The sequence below is a fragment of the Blastomyces dermatitidis genome (assembly GCF_000003525.1).
Source record: "Blastomyces dermatitidis ER-3 genomic scaffold supercont1.8, whole genome shotgun sequence".
Classification (NCBI taxonomy): domain Eukaryota; kingdom Fungi; phylum Ascomycota; class Eurotiomycetes; order Onygenales; family Ajellomycetaceae; genus Blastomyces; species Blastomyces dermatitidis.
In genome coordinates, this window is record NW_025544781.1 from 2,860,232 (window position 1) to 2,879,442 (window position 19,211).

The following is a 19,211-nucleotide window of genomic DNA, read 5'->3' on the forward strand; positions in this document are numbered from 1 at the left end:
CCCGAAAATTACTCTCTCAATTTCGCTTAGCTAGGAGCCCGGAAGGAGCTAGAAGAACATAAGGTTGCCATGCCGTGCATTGAAGAAAGTCAAAATATAGAATATAGGCCCGGGAATGAAATATACCAGAAAATACCTCGTCATCGATGTTAAGAAACCCTTGGAAAGAAGAGGTATATATACCCAAATATACGCATGTATAAAGTAAAATAAATGACTAGATTTTAAGTGTAAGAGAAAAGAAATCGATGACCGGCGCCTTTTATCCCCTTTTGTATATACAGTACCTTATCCAATCAGAACAGGCCAAAAAAAGGCGCGAAATCAAATCCCGAAAAGTTAATGCCTAAATCCAGAATCCAGTTCTGAGCAATGTACTAAAAAGATCGATAGACAAGATAGCAAACAAGACAGAAGGAAAGAAAACAAAAAAAGAAAACAAAGGAGGAGAAAAAGAAACAGAGAAAGAAAGAAAGAAAGAAAAAGAGAAAAGAAAAGAAAAGAAAGATAAAATAGGATAGATAAATAGGTCGTTAGGAGTAAATGATCATGAAGAGATATTAAAAAATAAAGAGGTAATTAAGCCCATTTCCCCAACAAGGCCATCAGCGCCGCGCCCAGGCAGAGCAGTCCAAACGCAGCCAGAACCTTCCGAATGGGAGCCCGCCGCATCGACGGGCTGAACATAAACTCATGTGCCATCAATTCCACCAGGGCAGTGTATATCAGAATGCCCGCAGATATCGAATCGAAGACGCCATTTACGATCAGCGTCGTCCGGCCCTCGGGTGGGTACGACTCGCGAACACCAAGGCCAATGGCAATTGAGATTGGAGTAGATAGGCCGAAGACAATTGCAAGCATGTATGGTGTTAGCCGCTTGGAGCGCGGCCAGGGGACGGTCGCCAGGCGGGAGCCTAGACCTAGGCCTTCGAATGTCTGGTGGAAGACCAGCACCACGTAAAGGGTTATGAATTCTTCGCCTGCGACGGCGAGGGTGAGGCCGATGAAGATTGAGTGGAAGATTATGCCGAATTCGAGGATGAAGATGGAAGTTAGCTGCGCGCTGTAGTCTTCTACGAGGGAGGAGAGGGTATGGCCATGGTGGTGATGGTGATGGTGGTGATCATGGCCGTGAACGTGGTTGTGGGGCGATGGTTTTTCATCAGCAGCGGGAGTGTGACAATGATTGTTGGAGGATATGTCTGACGGGAGATCGCGACTGTGGCCCGAATGATCCTCGCTAGGGACATGGGTTCTGTGTTCGGAATGTATGGACGAAATTTCACACTGGTGGTCATGGGTATGTGAGTGAACAAGGGTGGTGCAGAGGACGTTGTCGTTACCATGGCTGTGGTTGTGGCTGTGGCTGTGGGGTTGGTCGTGCTTGTAGGAACCATCTTCAATCTCCCTGGCAATATCTGCATCTCCAAAGCGAGCGAATCGGATGACCATAAGTTCGATGAAGAAAAGGAGGACAATCGTCATGAGCATGATCCCTTCCACCCAGGGATATTCTGTAATTGGCCCGGTTAGGCAGGGGTTGCTCAACGCTTCGTGGGCAGGCGCAAGGAGGTGGATGAATGCGGTAGCCACAATAACACCCGAGCCGAAGTACTTTGCCACGAAAAAAGCCCATGGAGGAACGTTCATACGCCGTTTCCCATCCCTCACGGCGCCGGGACGAGCCCAAACAGGGAATAAAGCGCCGAGAGAAGAGCCGACCAAGATCACAAACACGGCGGATACACGCAGGCCCATACGGCCATCATACTCGTTTCCCGTAGCACAGGCATCGGCAGCACTCCCTTCTTCAGCGCGGGGTAGGAGAACTGTGAGATGGGCGGGATCCAGCATGGCGAATTGCAGGCCAGGAGGAGGACAAGGTGGGTGCACGGCGAGAGTGATCAGAGGCGAGGATAAGGATCGAATATACTCCGTATCTAGGAGGAGGATTCCAAAGCATCAACGGACGAGACGAGACGAGCAGCGGAAGAAGAAGGGCAGACAGAGACACAGACAGAGTGCGCGCACATAAAGAAGGGTCTCAGATAGACAATTGTATGAAATGCCCTAACCTAATTGTGATCTGTGCCAGGTTACAGGTTACATGTACCTGTACCCGCAGCAATGCAGCGCTCTCACTGCAGGCGGCGGCGGCAGCGTCCGGCGTGCAAAATTCAAAATTCGATCTCTGTGGTGGTACGGGTACGTATCGGGGACCTTGGGAGATGCTGTGAGGACCTTGCAGGCACGGCGCTGACTGCTGACTCATCTGCGTCTGTGGCCGCTGATTGGCCAGAGTGTGCTGAGTCACCCCACCGCTCGTGCTGCCCCCTTTTTGGCCAAGTCAGCTCTAACTGGTCGGACACGGCTGACGACGGAACATTGGATCAATTTATAGGGAAAAAAGAACAAAAGAAGAGAAAAATGAGTGAAAAGAGCAAAGGAAAGTAAAAGCCAAATGAAGTGAGATGTTGATGATACATAATATGCCCCATATTCCATCGATAGGATTGAAATATATGGGAGAAATTGGAGAAATGGGCCCAACATCCAGTTCAGATCCCCAATATAGCGCCCGCCTCTCCAAGTCGCGATGCGGACTTTTGGGCTTCATCCGCAGATTTCTCCTGAGCTGAACCCCACTGCTTGCTTTCTGCATCCTTCTTGTCTTCGTCCAAATCCTCCTCCTCTTCGTCCTCCTCTTCTCCCTCTTCTCCATCGGCCATTTCGGCCACTAACCCCGAATATAGCACATATCCCACAAACACGCCTAGGCCAGCCAACACTGTCGCTATCGATGTATATAGCTCTCTCCGCTGTATCGTGGCCACTTTCGTCACTAACTCCTTCTCCTCACTATCCCCCTCCGCCTCCGCTCCCGCCCGTTGCAATCTGGCGTTGGTTCTAATCTGCCGCACAATCGGAATCGAATCCGCAATGCCTTCCAGGGCTCGCCTTCCTACTGCTGCAAAGCTAACTTGCTCCGGAGATCGCCACGGCAAACTAGAGGCGAGCGCTGGGCTATCCGTGAAAGCTATGGAAACCTCTATAGGTACCGCTCCGAAACACCGTGACCGCAACTGGTCTGCGTAGGCTGCTAATCGCGGAGCTTGTCCTGTGGCAGCATCCCGCAACCACGGGTACGGAAGCTTTGGAACTAGGGCCAGTGAGAGATAGCCCAATGCCAAACAGTCTAGGGTCGACGGAATTTCCGATGATAGCAGATACCCTTTCCGTCCTAGAAGTTCTTCTAAGGGTGCCACAAATGCCCCGGTTATACCCTCGAGTCGTATCCGGTTTCGTTTTGACGTTTTGCTCAGTATATCACTCACTGTCGCCTGAGGCTTGCGCACAAGACCTTTCGGGATCTTGTTTGCTAGGTTGCTGGGATCCCGCGCCTGTTGTCGCTCCTCTTCTACCATTACATCTAGATCAAGTGATGTAAGCCCAAGATGTTCCGTCCGTTTCTTTGCCGTTGTTCGAATTTGTGGCGGCATTATCCATTGGTTAGGCCATTGGAGAAGTGTTGCATATGCTAGCGAAGTTACATTATTGTAATTCTCACTCGACACGTAAAGAGACAGGTCAATGAGGGGCTGGCCTTGGGATTCGAGAAAGGATGAAAATCTGTCCTCATTACTTTTAGATACTGTAATACAATCTTTTTTTGTTTTTGTTTTTTTTTTTTTGTAAGATTGGGTGGAAGCATGCACTTACGCTATGCAATCTGCCCTCTCTTTTTGACCCATCCACCGATCCAAGTCCCATTCTCCGTTGGAGTATTGGCTCAGATACGCTACGATATTCCTGAACCGACTGATCCATCTCGTTCCCGTCCATAATGCTGGTAATTCATCTGCAGATTCATCGTAAATAATTAGCATCCCGTATTCTGGTATAAGCAGCAGTTTGAAAATAGCCAAATCCAAATATGAAGAAGCACCAACTGGCCTAAGAAGGCGAAGAAGACGGACAGCCGCCATAAAAGCTTAGCAAATGCAATGACCATACTATTACTCACTGGTAGGGACCATCCCAGGATCATTATCTGCCACCAACACCCATTGTTCCAGCTCTCCGTCGGGACCCCTTTCCTTCGCCGGCACAGCTAAAGCAAAGTACGCAACAATGGCAATACATTGTGGGTCGATTGAAGGCAGCCCAAATGCCGGACCCCAAATGTGTAGTTCGAATACCATAGTTTATTTCCTTCTTCCTTCCACAAATACCCTTGTTTTATTTTCCTTTCCTCCAATCCTTGCCTGCGCGGTCTTACCGGGACTAACACCCTGCTTGATATATGGCGTTGCGGTGAGTTTGTTACGCGAAGGTTATGATACACCTATTCCAATACAGCAAGCTCTCGTTTGGTTTTGCTCGTTCTGATTGGCGCTATCCAACAATCCAATCAGTACGAATGCATATACTTAGTTAGGTATGTCGTTGAGACGGAATGGGACAGTTGAAGACGACTAGCTAGGGTGCCTCTACCTATTGTGGCGGACGTATTTATCACGACAGCTCAACAGCCTTGGAGTAACGCGCACGGTTCCATCGATCGAGCACAAAAGGTTGGCGGTCAAAAAACTAAGCCAGTAATTTTCAACAGACTCAAATTCCTCCACTGCACAGATTAATTGTTGAATTGCCCGTCGCTGGAACTCGGCATAAATCTTTGGCGCGTTGATCGGATTCGGGGAAACAGCAATTGAGTCACGTGTCTACGACAACTCAGCCACGAGAAGCTCCCGAGAAAGTACTTAGAACGAGCTCAATGTTATAAATGTTATAAATAGCGACGTCAGAGATACCCTGGATTGATGCTTCTTAGCCGTTACCCTACAGTCAACTTTTTCTACGATGCCCCCAATCAGACGGTACCTGCGCATCAGCAAATACTCTGTGCTGGAATGCAGGATATATCTTGAGAATCCTGCCGATTCACGATGGTTGCTTGACGCCCGCGACCCAGCTCTACCCCGTGTATTCAAGAGTATACAGCCTCTGATCCTCCCAAAGCTAAGGGAGGAAACTGAGCGAGCACGCGCGAAGAAGAAGTCGAAACCCGTCAAAGACGTCCTTTCGGAGGAGGGTATGGCTTAGTTTACTTTGCAAAAGACGCTTCTTGAAACTACCATGTGGTTAACAGGTCCGAGCAGATGATTTCGAAGTTTCCATCTTCCTCCGTGATAGCGGCACCAGCCACTCGCTTGTTACAAAACTAAAGTCCTTTAACGATCGACCATCCAAGATCCAGAGTAACTCAAGTAAATTACCTGGAACGGATGACTCTCCGATTCATATCGCCGATGACCCCGTGACGATACCGACTATTATACCTGAGAGTGACGAGGAGTCCCCGATCAACTTGCAAGATATACCGACAGCCACGGCCCCCGTAACTAATGAGGAAGGCGTCGACATCCAGTCATCGACAAGCCGTCGTCGACGAAGGGAGAACCGTACAGAAAATAGTGCCAATATAGAAGCCGGTAGCGTTGACGAGGACACTCATGCCACGAAGCGAAAAAAGACCTATATCGAACCTACTCCGGAACTGCAAGACGACAAGAAACTACACCTTACTACCACCTATAAAGGGTTCACAATATGGGGCAGGATATTATGCCTCCTCGTCACCAGGAAAGGCGACAGAGCGAGATCAAAACCTGATGCAGCACCAGCTGGTCAGGCATTAATGGAAGAATGGATCTCAACGCAGGCCCCGCAGGAATTCGAAGAAGCCTGAGTTCAAATGCAACTTCTGTTACCAGCGACGATTTGTATGGTTACGGCTCGGTCGTCAAACGTTGGAACCACGGCCTAACGTGAGAGTTACCCCGTTTGAAGGCGGTAGCCGAGATGGATAAACAGGTTACGGATTACCTAGTCGGCTACGTGTCTATCATCGCAAGGCAAAAAGCATTCGTCCCTTGCGTCATAAAATCGCCCCCACCCCGTGTGCCTCTGGGCCCATGTAGAATTGATTTAGTGAATCAGGGTTTAAACTTTATAGTCGAGGCCTCGTGTGACAGCAGCGTCTTCAAAATTGCGGGATTTGCAGACAATTCACATCCCTGCCTTGTGCGAATCCGGTCTTGAGCCCAGCAGCATAATAGAGGCATAAAGCAATCCACATTCAGGGATGACCCGGCAGAACGACCAAGATGCTGTACTCCCCATAAAAAGAGGAACAGGAGGCAGGCTTGGATTAAGTAATTCTGCGACTATCCGGTTTAATACATGCGCAAGCAACCAGTCATCCATTCCGTCAGTGCGAAAGCTCAGGATGGCGTCAGTAGCCATGGCTACTCACACCATTAGACGAAATTGTATGGTATCCCGGGTACCGCGCATTTACGTTTAGGTCATGGGTCTCATGCACCTGATATATTCATGTACGAGTAACTAAAACGCATAATTTCAGCCGCGCTTTCTTATTCACACCCCGACAGCTGGGATCCCCATACCCACGCTCTTACCGTGGTATGTGGCACAAATGAAACAAGGGCCGTCCCAGCCTGTAGCAGTGCATTGGGTCACTATCCCCTCGTAACAGCTCTACCGCTTTTGCGGTAAATGTCAGATGGGTTAACGAGCAGGGGCCGGGTAGCGCCTTAGCGTGGGAAACCAAGGCGTGCGGGTTTGAAACCGGCGGGGGATACGTTAAATCCGGAACCTAAGCACCTCAGGTTTCTAATAAATACAGAGGTGTACAAATCACTGCAATTGAATCACTCTATGTTCCTGGGCTGGCAACACCTGTATTTCCTCCTGTATAAGTTAGTGAGTTGCACTTGGCATAGTTAACCGTGCCATGCTTACTCACTCTCTGTAGTGAGTGCACCACAGTGTACAGAAAACCACACTGTAAAGAAAATATTTTGAATATAGTAATCTTCAAAAATTAATTAATAATCATCATCACATCTATCTATAACATAAAGATTATCTATATACTCATTAGAAGATGTAGAATTTACTGTAAGTTGAGATTCTATAGAATTATCTTATTATGATTGAGTGACTGTAGATTTTATAGATTTGATTTCAATTAATTGAAGAGTCTTATTGAATGTCTTTTTCATCTCATCTGCTCTACAGATCATGATCTTGCAATTGACATTCTTAATAGTGAGAAATTCACCTACTTATATCTGTCTGTGAAAGAATTTGATAATCTGATATCTATTTACTTGATAATAATCTGCAAGTTCATTCTCACAGTTAGACTGACTGTGTGACTGTGTCTGAGATCAGAATCAAACTTTACAGTTATTATATTATCTAAAAGCATTACTTCTGATCATGATTTGTATTCATCACATTGATCTCAAATTCTGTTATTTCAAATATTAAAGATCTCAGATTCACTTTTCAAATAAAAATCTAGTCTCAGATAAAGAATATATTTGAATTCTTAGTCATATTTTCATTCTGATCTCATTATTGAAAATAACACTAAATGAGATTATAAAATCATTTCTCACTTACATAATATTATAACATAGTACTCATTTGTTGAAAATTCAACAGAGAGTATTATTAAATATTATTACTTTTCTAAATACAGATTATAATTAATATTATTTTAATTAAAAAAAAATATAAAATATAAAAAATAACAAAAAAACAAAAAATAAAATAACAAGAAAAAATCACAATAAAAAAAGAAAAAAAAAGAGAAAGAAAGAGAAAGAAAAATAAAAAGAAAAAGAAAAGAAAAAGAAAAAAAATAAAAAATAAAAATAAAAAAAATCAAGATTACAGAGTCACAGTATTTTTAAAATACTCATTTCTCAGAGTCTTTACAATATTTATTACTAACTATGTATTTCTCACAGTAAGAGTAACACAGCTGTTATCAATTTAATCTAAGATTTGATATCATGTCTGACCCTGATATTCTGGTGGGTGATATTATAGATAAAGAAAATGAGTTTGATACTATACAGCTCATAAATATCTATAATGAAAAGTCATTGAAGGAAAATAATAATATCTGGACAATTGATAGAGGATTTCTGAACATAACTCCATCAAGAAACTCTATAATTGCAGGAGATTTCAATGCACATCATCCCTGGTGAAACTCAGAATGCAAGAGAGCAGTGAGAGCTGATAATCTGATTGAATGGACCTTTGAGTATTCAATAGATTTGATTAATAAGTCTGATCAACAAACATTCTTTAGAAAAGGCATGAAACAGAAGTCTATTATAGATCTAACCTTCATGTCACAAAATCTAATGGAAAGAAGACTTGTAAACTGGTTTATTGATTCAAATGAGACATCAGGATCAGGTCATGAGATTATTCAATTTGATATTGAACTGAGTGAAAAACAAATGAGTGAAAATCCTCTTCTCTCTAATCAGTATAACTTTGAAAAAGCTGATTGAAAAGCAGTTGAAGAAAGCATAAAACTGCTAAAATCTGAAAGACAGAATGAGCTATATTGAAATTCTGGTCAAGATATCTCAAATGAAATGCTTGAGAATAGAGTGAAGCTTATTACATCTATTATTCTAACAAGTGTTAGAGATAATATTTCAAAAAGAAAATCTTCTGAGTATTCAAAACCTTGGTGGAATGAGAATATCTCATCTAAAAGGAAAGAATTAGCTACTGCTAGAAGAGATTGGAAAAATGATGTAATATCTGATGAAGAGTTCAAAGCTGTCAGAAATGAATATTTTTCAGATATCAAAAGAGCTAAAACAGACTGCTGGAATAAATTTCTTGAAGAAGCACAAGGGAAGGAAATTTTTAAAGCTTTTAACTATACTAAAACAAGAAGTGTAGCAAAACTTCCAGTCTTAGAATATGAGTTTCAGAATGAATCATATACAGCAAACTCTTTTGAGGAAAAATGTCAAGCTTTCATGAGAATTCTCTTTCAGAACTCATCAGACTCAGATTCAGATTCAGAGGAAGAGAATATATCACTTCTCAACTATATTGATGAAAATGACTGGGAATGGCCTGATCTTACACAAGATGAATTAGAGTCAGCTATCTTCTCAAGTTCTGTTAAAACTGCTGCAGGTCCTGATTCAATTAATCACTTGATTATTCAAAATACATATTCCTACTTAAAGAATGAATATTTTGAGCTCTTTTTCAATCTCTTGAAAAATGGATATCATCCTGAATGCTGGAGAGAAGCCACTGGAGTGATTCTTGCAAAACCTAATAGAAAAACTTCAATTCCTAAGTCATATAGAGTAATATCTCTATTGAACTGTTTAGAAAAGGTTTTAGAAAAGATAATAGCTACTTGACTATCTTTTATAAGCTCTATAGATGATTCTCTTTTATTCAGTGAACAAATGAGAGATAGAAAACAGTGTTCTGCAATTGACACTGTTCTCTCAGTTGTTCATGATATTCAAATAGCAAAGCATGAGGGTCTGGTCTCAACTGCAGTTTTTATTGATATAAAGAGAGCATTTGATCATGTTTCAAAGTCAAAGTTAATTCAGACATTGAAGATATTAAAACTGCCACTTTCTCTAATAAAATGAGTTAACTGTTTTATATCTAAAAGAATTATACAACTCTTCTTTGATGAAATGAAATAAGACAAGACTGAGATAAAAATAGGAGTACCACAGGGATCTCCAATCTCACTCATTTTATTTGCAATATACACTGCATATCTATTCAAAAATAGAAATATGAGAATAGTGCGATCTCTGAGTTATGTGGATGATATTGGTCTAGTCTACAGCTCAAAAACTATCAAAGAGAATTTGAAAGTAATTGAAGAAGCTGCAAAGGAAATCTTTGTTAGAGCAGATATCAATCAAATTCAATTTGATATGGATAAAACTGAGTTAATTCATTTCTTTTCTAGACTCAATGAGAAAGAACTATCTCTAACTCTTTTAAATAGAGAGATTAAACCCAGTGTAAATGTCAAATGATTAGGAGTATGGTTAAACTCCAAGTTGAATTTTAAATATCACATTCAATAAAGAACTGTCAAGGCAGAAAGACTATTGAACAACATAATCAGACTATCAAATACAGAGAGAGGTCTATTCTTTCAGGCTATGAGACAGTTATATATAGCCTGTATCACATCAGTAGCTGATTATGAAGTTCAAGTTTGGTGGAATAATCAAGGGAATTTCACTGAACTCTTTCAAAGTCTGCAAAACAGAGCCTTGAGAAGAATTCTGGAAGCATTCAAATCATCTCCTATTAAAGCAATGGAAATTGAAGCTTCAATTCCTCCTTCTGCTATTAGATTTGAAAAGGCCTGTATGAACTATGCTCTGAGAGTTGTAAAGATGAGCTCAAATCATATAATCAGAGAAAGAGTCTCTTCTTCATTTCCATCAATTAACTCTGGAAATGAACTGGATTGGAATAGATTTCTTGATTGAAATGAAAATAATTCTTCAAAGAAAATGCCTTCTCAACTGTACAGACTATGCTCTCTGATTAAAAATCAATTTTCTTCTTTAAATGTTGAAAAAGTTGATCATGAGAAGTTATCTCTCTGGAGAGAAAAGCTTGAATCTCTTATAGACTTACAAATAAGTGAACTATTAAAAGAGAAAGAATATGAACAGCATTTGAAGAGAATTTCTATAATCAATATAAAAGACTCTATTCTGGTTTATTCAGATGGCTCAAAAAATGAGAACTTGAATAGATTAGGCACAGGCATTGCTTATACTGAAGATAATATTAATTTTATCTCAGATTTCTGAAATCTAGGCTCTGAATGTGAAGTCTTTGATGCTGAACTATTTGCAATAGTGAAAGCTTTCAAACTCATTGAAATAAAATCTCATAAAAGAGAAAATTGTTTGAAAGAGGCATGAATATTCTCTGATAGTCAAGCTGCTTTAAAAAGACTTAGAAATAGTCAGATTCATAATAGTCAAATGAATCTTGAACTGATCTTAAACTCTGTTTTAAAAATTCAAAAGAGAAGAACATCAAAGCTGATAATTCATCTACACTGGGTTCCTGCTCACATGAATATTCATGGTAATGAATTGGCTGATTCAGCTGCAAAAAAGGGTGCAGAATTAAGCAGATCTATTCAAAAAATTGTGTCCTGGTCTTTTATAAAGAGAAAAATAAAAGAATCTTGTTTAGACAAGTGGAATGAAAGCTGGCAGAAACAAAAGAAGAGTATACATTATTCAAGATTTGAAACAAAACCCAAGTGGAAATCTTGTTCAATTAAATGTAAAAAGAAAATATTCTCATCTATAATACAGCTGAAACTAGGACATGGCTATTTCAAATCTTATATACAAAGATTTGATGATAGATTTGACTCAATAGAATGCTCATTCTGCAATACAAATGAGAATCCTGAGCATATTGTAATGCACTGTGCATTATACAATAGTCTCAGAGTCAGATTGAAAGAGAAGTATGATCTAAATCAATTAAATATGAGATTCTTATTCTCAACTGAGACAGGAATTAAATACTTAATAGACTTTCTATCAGAAACTCAAGCAGCTACAAGAAAATGGCTAAATTCAGAATTATCTGAGTATGAAGAGGAGGAAATAAATCAGATATAGTCTGTTAAAACAGCTATACACTCTCTTTTAATAATTTGTTTTGTTATAGTCTCTCTTTACTTTATCTTTTTCTTTATCTTTTTCTTTCAATTTCTTTCTATCTATTTATTTAATGTGTCTATCTTTGAGACTGTGTTCTTTTTCTCTTTTCTTTTGTCATGATATTGTCAAATGATTTCAAAGTATCAAAAGATGTTAAAACACTGCAATTTGTAAACAGTTTTTGTATTCTGGGCTGGAATTTTCTGATTTTGCATATCTGAAATTGATGAATGTATAATAGTTAACTTTACAGACATAGAAAAAACCCTGAGAACTAAAGTTCTCAGGTAGATGTCATAGTCTCTGACTGCATACATCTATAATTGAAGAATAATAATAATAATAATAATAATAGTAACACAGCTGTGATGAGTCATTATCTTAATATCATCTAATAAATAATCAGTATATATCTATATAAATGTGAATAATTAGAAAATATATACTTAAAAAGTGTGATCAGAGTGAACTCTGCTATCACTTGAATAACATCAAGAGCAGAATGCTGAAATTAATGATTTTTCTTATAAATTTTATAAACAAGACATGTGAAGATAATCTTGAGAAATATAAGATTCTCTGACTTCTGATAGAAACAGATCTTACAGAGAGACTCTATTTTCATTATATCAGAGACTGAGTGTTATTAAAAAGCATTACTTTAATACATATATACTTACTGCAGTAATTCATTCTCTGCATATATAACTGAGAGTTACAGCTTTCTCACACTGCACAGCTCTCTCTGAGATGCTGATGCTGATTTATAACTTACACAGTCTCTCAGTTCAGTATACACTATATATATACAGCTCTGTGTGCTGAGACTGTGTTGATTATTATAATCTGATATAGTACTTGCTTTTCATAAGCCATGTTTTATTTGATTGAGAGAGAGAGAGAATACAACTGCTATTTTATTTAAGAGAAAGTGAGTAATTAAATCTATAGAAGATAATTTAATTTCTTCTATATTTAAAATTTGATTAGTCTACACTCTTCAATTTAAGAGTTTCTGAGAGTGTTTTAATAGTTTTCATATCAGCTTGAAATTAGTGATTGATTGAAGAAGAGAAAAGAGAGAAGAAAGAAATGAGAATAACTTATCTTTATAATATAAAAACAGAGAATTGCTACAATCATTTATTCTAGTAACAAAGATCTGTTTTCTGCATGTATCTCTGATATAGATTATATGATAACTGTATACAAAGAATATCAACAGTGTATATATCAAATGAAGATAATATTACTATACAACACTGTAGCTGTTTCTGTACATCACTAAAAGCTGTTAATATTTTCTTTGAGTCTCTTTATATTTGATAAGTCAGTAATATATTTCAATACACTTCTTCTTTCATTATTATTATTATCATTATCATTATTATCATCATCACTATTATTATTATTATTATCATTATCATTATTATTATTATTATTATTATTATATTATTTCTGACTATCTCTTCTGCCTTCATCTCTCTTTAACACTCACTGAAACTAATTATATCATCTCTCTTCAAATATTCTGTGATTCTGTGAATTATCAAGACGCGTGAGCACTGTCACAGATTGAAGAAAGAGAAGAAGAAGATGTTTAAGTAAGAGAAGACAGATTGTAAGACATATTATAATGCCTTGAAAAGACATTATAAGAGAGTAGAATAATAACAATTTTAAGTAACACTTCTGATAGATTTAGACTGAACTAAGTATAGAAATAATGTGAATAATACTGTCTATGAGAGATTGAAGAAGAAGATAGTGAAGAGTCTTATATAGTAGCAGTGAGATTAGAAGAAGTTCTGAGAATGATTTAAGATTAAGATGAAAAAAGAGAGAGAGAAGAAGAGTGTTACTGTAAATAAGTAATAACAGAAGAAGATTAAAAGAGTGTTAAAGTAGAAGATAAAGAAGTTAAAACTGATAAGTTTTTTATTTATTAAGAGATAACAATTTTTAATAATACTTCTGTTCTCTAATTAATTAGCAGAAGCTGGCAGAGAAGAAGAGAATTGAGACCTTGTTCAGGTCTTGAATGTACTTCATGATTCAGAATATTAAGAAGACAGCTCTGCTCTCTGAGCATGTTAATCTGCTTATCACTGAAGTGAAACCTGAGACAGCAGATCAGAAAATGCAGGATTTTGAGATGCAGATTGATCTGACTGAGAGAAAGCAGCAGAAACTCTTCTCTGAGAAGATAGTGAAGAGAGATTTTAAGATGATTATCATCTCAGATGAGAAGAAGAAGAAGAAGAAGAAGAATAAGAATAGAATTATAAAGCATGATAAGAAGAATGAGAAAGAGTAGAAAGATAATAAGTAAAAAAGTGTTTTTCTTTTTATATTAGTTAGTTATAAGTTCATAATTATTAATAATTGAAATTAATTTTGAGTTTTTAAAAATTATTGTACAAGTTGTAATCAAGTCAGAAATAATATATATATATAAATATATCTATAATGTATAAGTATCAACATTTTTTCAACATTGATATTCACAATTATTAATATATTTTTAATGATATTATCTGATAACATAATTTAGTAACACTCTCTTTCACAATATTAATATATTTTAAGAAATATGATAGAGATTAATCAAGATTGTTTATTTACTTTTATACATTGATAATATTCAATCTGAGTTAGTACTAAAATTATAACTAAGCTAAGAAACAAGATTATTTTCTCTTATATTAATTCTTCTTACACACATCAGTGATCAGTTATTGAAAATAAATTATTATCTTTCTTAAATTATTATTATATCTTCTGAATTTACTTCTTTCACTTCTTTTACTTCTATTGAAGATCTATAAACTCTTTAAGAAATCACTATGAATCACAAAGTCTATTTTTATTTACAATTCAACACAGAATACTCTCTTTCAATTATAATGAATATTTACTTCATTCTTCATATCTGATTTCAGATTATGAAATTTATGAAAAACTCAATACAAATATTAAGATGAACTATGAAATAATTATCAATAGATTATATTATAGATTACTGAAGAGTCATCTCTTTACTATAATCACTATAACTTTATTTAGAAATATTTATCATAAACTGATTATAGATCTGAAGAAATTTCTCAACATCTGAAGTCATCAGAATGCAGATAATAAAAGAAAAATAATTAGAAGATTACTACTGAGCTGATAAGTTACTCTATCAGATAACAATTTTTAATAATACTAACTTTCTAATTTGAAGAAAATTATGTAAAAATAATCATATATCAGTACTCTGATTTCATAACTCTTATCTGATAACTTCTGTGAATAATTACTTTGCATGTATATATCTCTGAATCTTTCTCTTCAATCAATTGAAAACTCTGAATTCTGAACACTTCTTCAAATACTTAATTCAAATCTTCATATTTCATATCAATTCTTTCTTCAGTTCAACCTTGGGACACATTATAAAGTTAATATATAACATCTAGAATCAGAGTTGAAGAATCATTGAAGAGTGTCTCTCACAGTAGATGTATAAACTAGTATAAATAATCTTACATTTATGAGAGTTACATGTTATTATATTGATGAGAACTGAACTTATTAAGAGATATTAATTGAATTTGAATCATTGATCAGTAGTTATACTGAGAATTATATAACAGAGATATTAATGACTGTGATTAAAAATGACTATTGAAATATTAGTCTCAGTCTTCTTATAATTTCAACTGATAATACTGTGAATAACTACACTATGATAAAGAGCTTAGAGTAAAAATTAGCTTTGCATTTCTGAAATAATAAACAAGGTCATATTCTCTACATTGCTCATATGATTCAACTTATGATATAAACACTGATAAAGAATCTTAACATTAAGATGAAGAATAATGAGATGACTGATTCTTGAAATGAGAATGAGATGAAAGTAATTACTTAAGTAACTTTTATATTCACTTTATAAAAGATAATATTTTTTAACAACACTTTTTAATATTGCTTTTTGATAATGCTTTTTAATAACACTACTGTTAATTTTGAATAGATTGACTAATAATTTAAATATCACAGATTTGAAATATTCTTAATGTGATTTGTACCTTCTCTAAATAATAACAATGATTTCATAATATTTAATAAATAAATAAATCAGTCACATCACTGAATATGATACAGAATGTTAGAATATAATGAAGTTTAATATATAAGATAACTATTCAGACTCTTCAATTGTATTAGATGATTAATCATTGAGTGCAACACTCTGATCAGAAAAAGATTCAGACATTGAAACTTTCTAATATGAAGTAAACTCAGTTGAAATATATGATTGATTTACTGTTTCAGTTTTATAAGATAATAAAGACAGTCTCAATCACTTATACATTAATGCTGCAGTCAGTCTGATGAGTGTATAACAGTTTATTTACTCATGTTGAGAAGCAGTTGAATCACTTAAAAAGAAATTCAGTCTGAAATAATGCTATAGTGCAGACTATTATTACTGTAAGAAATAAACTGATATATTACTACAGCAAAACTGAACAATCTTTTGCAGAGTACTATGCTATAGCAGCTCTACTAGATCTCTCTCATCAAGTTAATATCTACACTTCTCAAGATTGAATAGAGAAGAAATGAGACTCATATGTCAAATTAGTCTGAGACTACTACAATGTCAACTATCAGAGATTTGAATGAGCAGATGTTCAAGATGTGAAGACAGTGATATACAATTCTCTAGTAAGTAATAATCTTTGATAACACTTCATATCACATAGAACTATAATACTAACTTTGAAACAGAACTTGCATACATTGATTACAACTGAAAATCAGGCAAAACTACATACTTGTAAAACTGAATTTGACTGCTATCTTCAAGATAATCTGATGAATTTACATATCAAATCAATTCTAGAGTTATGAAAAATTGTTGAGAGTATATATTTAACTGTTGCACTGATAATATATGATATTCTGACAATTTCATTGACAGAGATGAGAATGAAGTAAAAGTTTAACTCAAGTTGAGATATTTATTACTATCACTGAGAACAATTATAAGAAGAAACAATCAAGAAACTCATGATTATAAAACATAGAATTATCAGACAGTTTAATACCTCTGATCACAGTATATCAGAGAAGTGTAGTTTTCATGAGAAAGTGAAGAATAAACTTGCACAAGAATGTATTTAGTTGTTTTATGAGTGTTATTAATAATTATTATCAAATTCTGATTATATAAGTAATCACTGAATAAACTGAATGAGACTGATTTTAATCTTCAGTCTCAGTCTTATTCTGATTTTGAAAGAATGATTATCTTTCACAGTTTATTCTGAGAAATTACTCTCATTTCACTGTTCTTGAATTAAATCTGGTCATTTTTCACATCATTTCTCTCAGAAATGATTCATTTTCAGATTTTTTTAAGGCTTGGTCCTGGTGAGACTCACGCCAAGAAATGTATGAGATCAGATCAAATGAGATTAAATGTGAAATTCATAGTCTCATCAGCCAGTCTACTTACAGTGTATATTCAATTTCATCTGAATCATGCTACTCTTGAAGATCTTGTTCAACTGTCTTGTCAAATCAGATGTAAGAGTATTCTTCACATCTTCTAAGGCCTTGACTGCTTTATTGATTTAATGACATAGTTTTACAACTGTCTCTAAGAAGGTTAATTATGAGAAGACAGTTGATAATTATTATTATTATTATTATTATTCTTTAATTATAGATGTATGCAGTCAGAGACTATGACATCTACCTGAGAAATTTTAGTTCTCAGGGTTTTTCCTATATCTATAAAGTTAACTATTATACATTCATCAATTTCAGATATGTAAAATCAGAAAATTTCAGCTCAGAATATAAAAACTATTTACAAATTGCAGTGTCTTAACATCTTCTGATACTTTGAAATTATTTGACAATATCATGACAAAGGAAAAGAGAAATAGAACCCAGTCTTAGAGATAGACACATTAAATAGATAGATAGAAAGAAATTGAAAGAAAAAGATAAAGTAAAGAGAGACTGTAACAAAACAAATTATTAAAAGATAGTATATAGCTGTTTTTAACAGACTATATCTGATTGATTTCCTTCTCTTCATATTCAGATAATTCTGAATTTAGTCATTTTCTTGTAGCTGCTTGAGTTTCTGATAGAAAGTCTATTAAGTATTTAATTCCTGTCTCAGTTGAGAATAAGAATCTTATATTTAATTAATTTAGATCATACTTCTCTTTCAATCTGACTCGGAGACTATTGTATAATACACAGTGTATTACAATATACTCAGGATTCTCATTTGTATTGCAGAATGAGCATTCTATTGAGTCAAATCTATCATCAAATCTTTGTATATAAGATTTGAAATAGCCATGTCCTAGTTTCAGCTGTATTATAGATGAGAATATTTTCTTTTTACATTTAATTGAACAAGATTTTCACTTGGGTTTTGTTTCAAATCTTGAATAATGTATACTCTTCTTTTATTTCTGTCAGCTTTAATTTCACTTGTTTAAACAAGATTCTTTTATTTTTCTCTTTATAGAAGATCAGGACACAATTTTTTGAATAGATCTGCTTAATTCTGCACTCTTTTTTACAGCTGAATCAGCCAATTCATTATCATGAATATTCATATGAGCAGGAACTCAGTGCAAATGAATTATCAGCTTTGATATTCTTCTCTTTTGAATTTTCAAAACAGAGTTTAAGATCAGTTCAAGATTCATTTGATTATTATAAATCTGACTATTTCTAAGTCTTTTTAAAGCAGCTTGACTATCAGAGAATATTCATATCTCTTTCAAATTATTTCCTCTTTTATAAGATTTTATTTCTATGAGTTTGAAAGCTTTCACTATTGTAAATAGTTCAGCATCAAAGACTTCAGATTCACAGTCTAGATTTCAGAAATCTGAGATAAAATTGATATTATCTTCAGTATAAGCAATGCCTGCATCTAATCTATTCAGGTTCTCATTTTTTAAGTCATCTTAATAAATCAGAATAGAGTCTTTTATATTAATTGTAGAAATTCTCTTCAAATGCTGTTCATATTCTTTCTCTTTTAATAGTTTACTTATTTATAAGTCTATAAGAGATTCAAGCTTTTCTCTTTATGAAGATAACTTCTCATGATTCATCTTTTCAACATTTAAAGAAGAAAATTGATTTTTAATCAGAGAGTATAGTCTGTACAGTTGAGAAGACATTTTCTTTAAAGAATTATTTTCATTTCAATCAAGAAATCTATTTCAATCCAGTTCATTTCCAGAGTTAATTAATAGAAATGAAGAAGAGACTCTTTCTCTGATTATATAATTTAAGCTCATCTTTATAACTCTCAGAGCATAGTTCATACAGGCCTTTTCAAATCTAATAGCAGAAGAAGAAATTGAAGCTTCAATTTTCATTGCTTTAATAGAAGATAATTTGAATGCTCTCAGAATTCTTCTTAAGACTCTGTTTTACAGACTTTGAAAGAGTTCAGTAAAATTCTCTTAATTATTTCATCAAACTTGAACTTCATAATCAGCTACTGATGTAATACAGGCTATATATAACTGTCTCATAGCCTGGAAGAAAAGACCTCTCTCTGTA

At 35.4% G+C, this 19,211-nt stretch overlaps 4 protein-coding genes across 4 annotated transcripts; 2 read left to right on the forward strand and 2 right to left on the reverse strand.

The window, feature by feature from the left end:
- Nucleotides 1-579: 579 nt before the first annotated feature.
- On the reverse strand, nucleotides 580-1,857 carry BDCG_07419 (membrane zinc transporter; the record flags this gene model as incomplete). Its single annotated transcript, XM_045423211.1, has 1 exon — nucleotides 580-1,857. One exon carries the CDS (start codon nucleotides 1,855-1,857, stop codon nucleotides 580-582), a length of 1,278 nt encoding a protein of 425 aa, XP_045278652.1.
- A 704-nt stretch (nucleotides 1,858-2,561) lies between these two features.
- Nucleotides 2,562-4,205, reverse strand: BDCG_07420 (mitochondrial import receptor subunit; the record flags this gene model as incomplete). Its single annotated transcript, XM_045423212.1, has 3 exons — nucleotides 2,562-3,633; nucleotides 3,724-3,862; nucleotides 4,028-4,205. 3 exons carry the CDS (start codon nucleotides 4,203-4,205, stop codon nucleotides 2,562-2,564), a joined length of 1,389 nt encoding a protein of 462 aa, XP_045278653.1.
- Nucleotides 4,206-4,648: 443 nt separating this feature from the next.
- On the forward strand, nucleotides 4,649-6,953 carry BDCG_07421 (uncharacterized protein). Its single transcript, XM_045423213.1, has 2 exons — nucleotides 4,649-5,098; nucleotides 5,166-6,953. The coding sequence occupies exons 1-2, from the start codon at nucleotides 4,867-4,869 to the stop codon at nucleotides 5,753-5,755; spliced, it is 822 nt and encodes a 273-aa protein (XP_045278654.1). The 5' UTR covers nucleotides 4,649-4,866; the 3' UTR covers nucleotides 5,756-6,953.
- Nucleotides 6,954-13,656: 6,703 nt separating this feature from the next.
- On the forward strand, nucleotides 13,657-13,923 carry BDCG_17531 (uncharacterized protein; the record flags this gene model as incomplete). The annotated part of the gene is made up of 1 exon (XM_045426642.1): nucleotides 13,657-13,923. The coding sequence occupies one exon, from the start codon at nucleotides 13,657-13,659 to the stop codon at nucleotides 13,921-13,923; it is 267 nt and encodes an 88-aa protein (XP_045282136.1).
- Between the last annotated feature and the right edge of the window lie 5,288 nt (nucleotides 13,924-19,211).

Coding starts and splice junctions, on each gene's coding strand:
- BDCG_07421 (XM_045423213.1), top strand. CDS start 4,867: ATGCCCCCAATCAGACGGTACCTGCGCATCAGCAAATACTCTGTGCTG. Junction 5,099..5,165: donor AGACGTCCTTTCGGAGGAGG/GTATGGCTTAGT, acceptor AGGTCCGAGCAG/ATGATTTCGAAGTTTCCATC.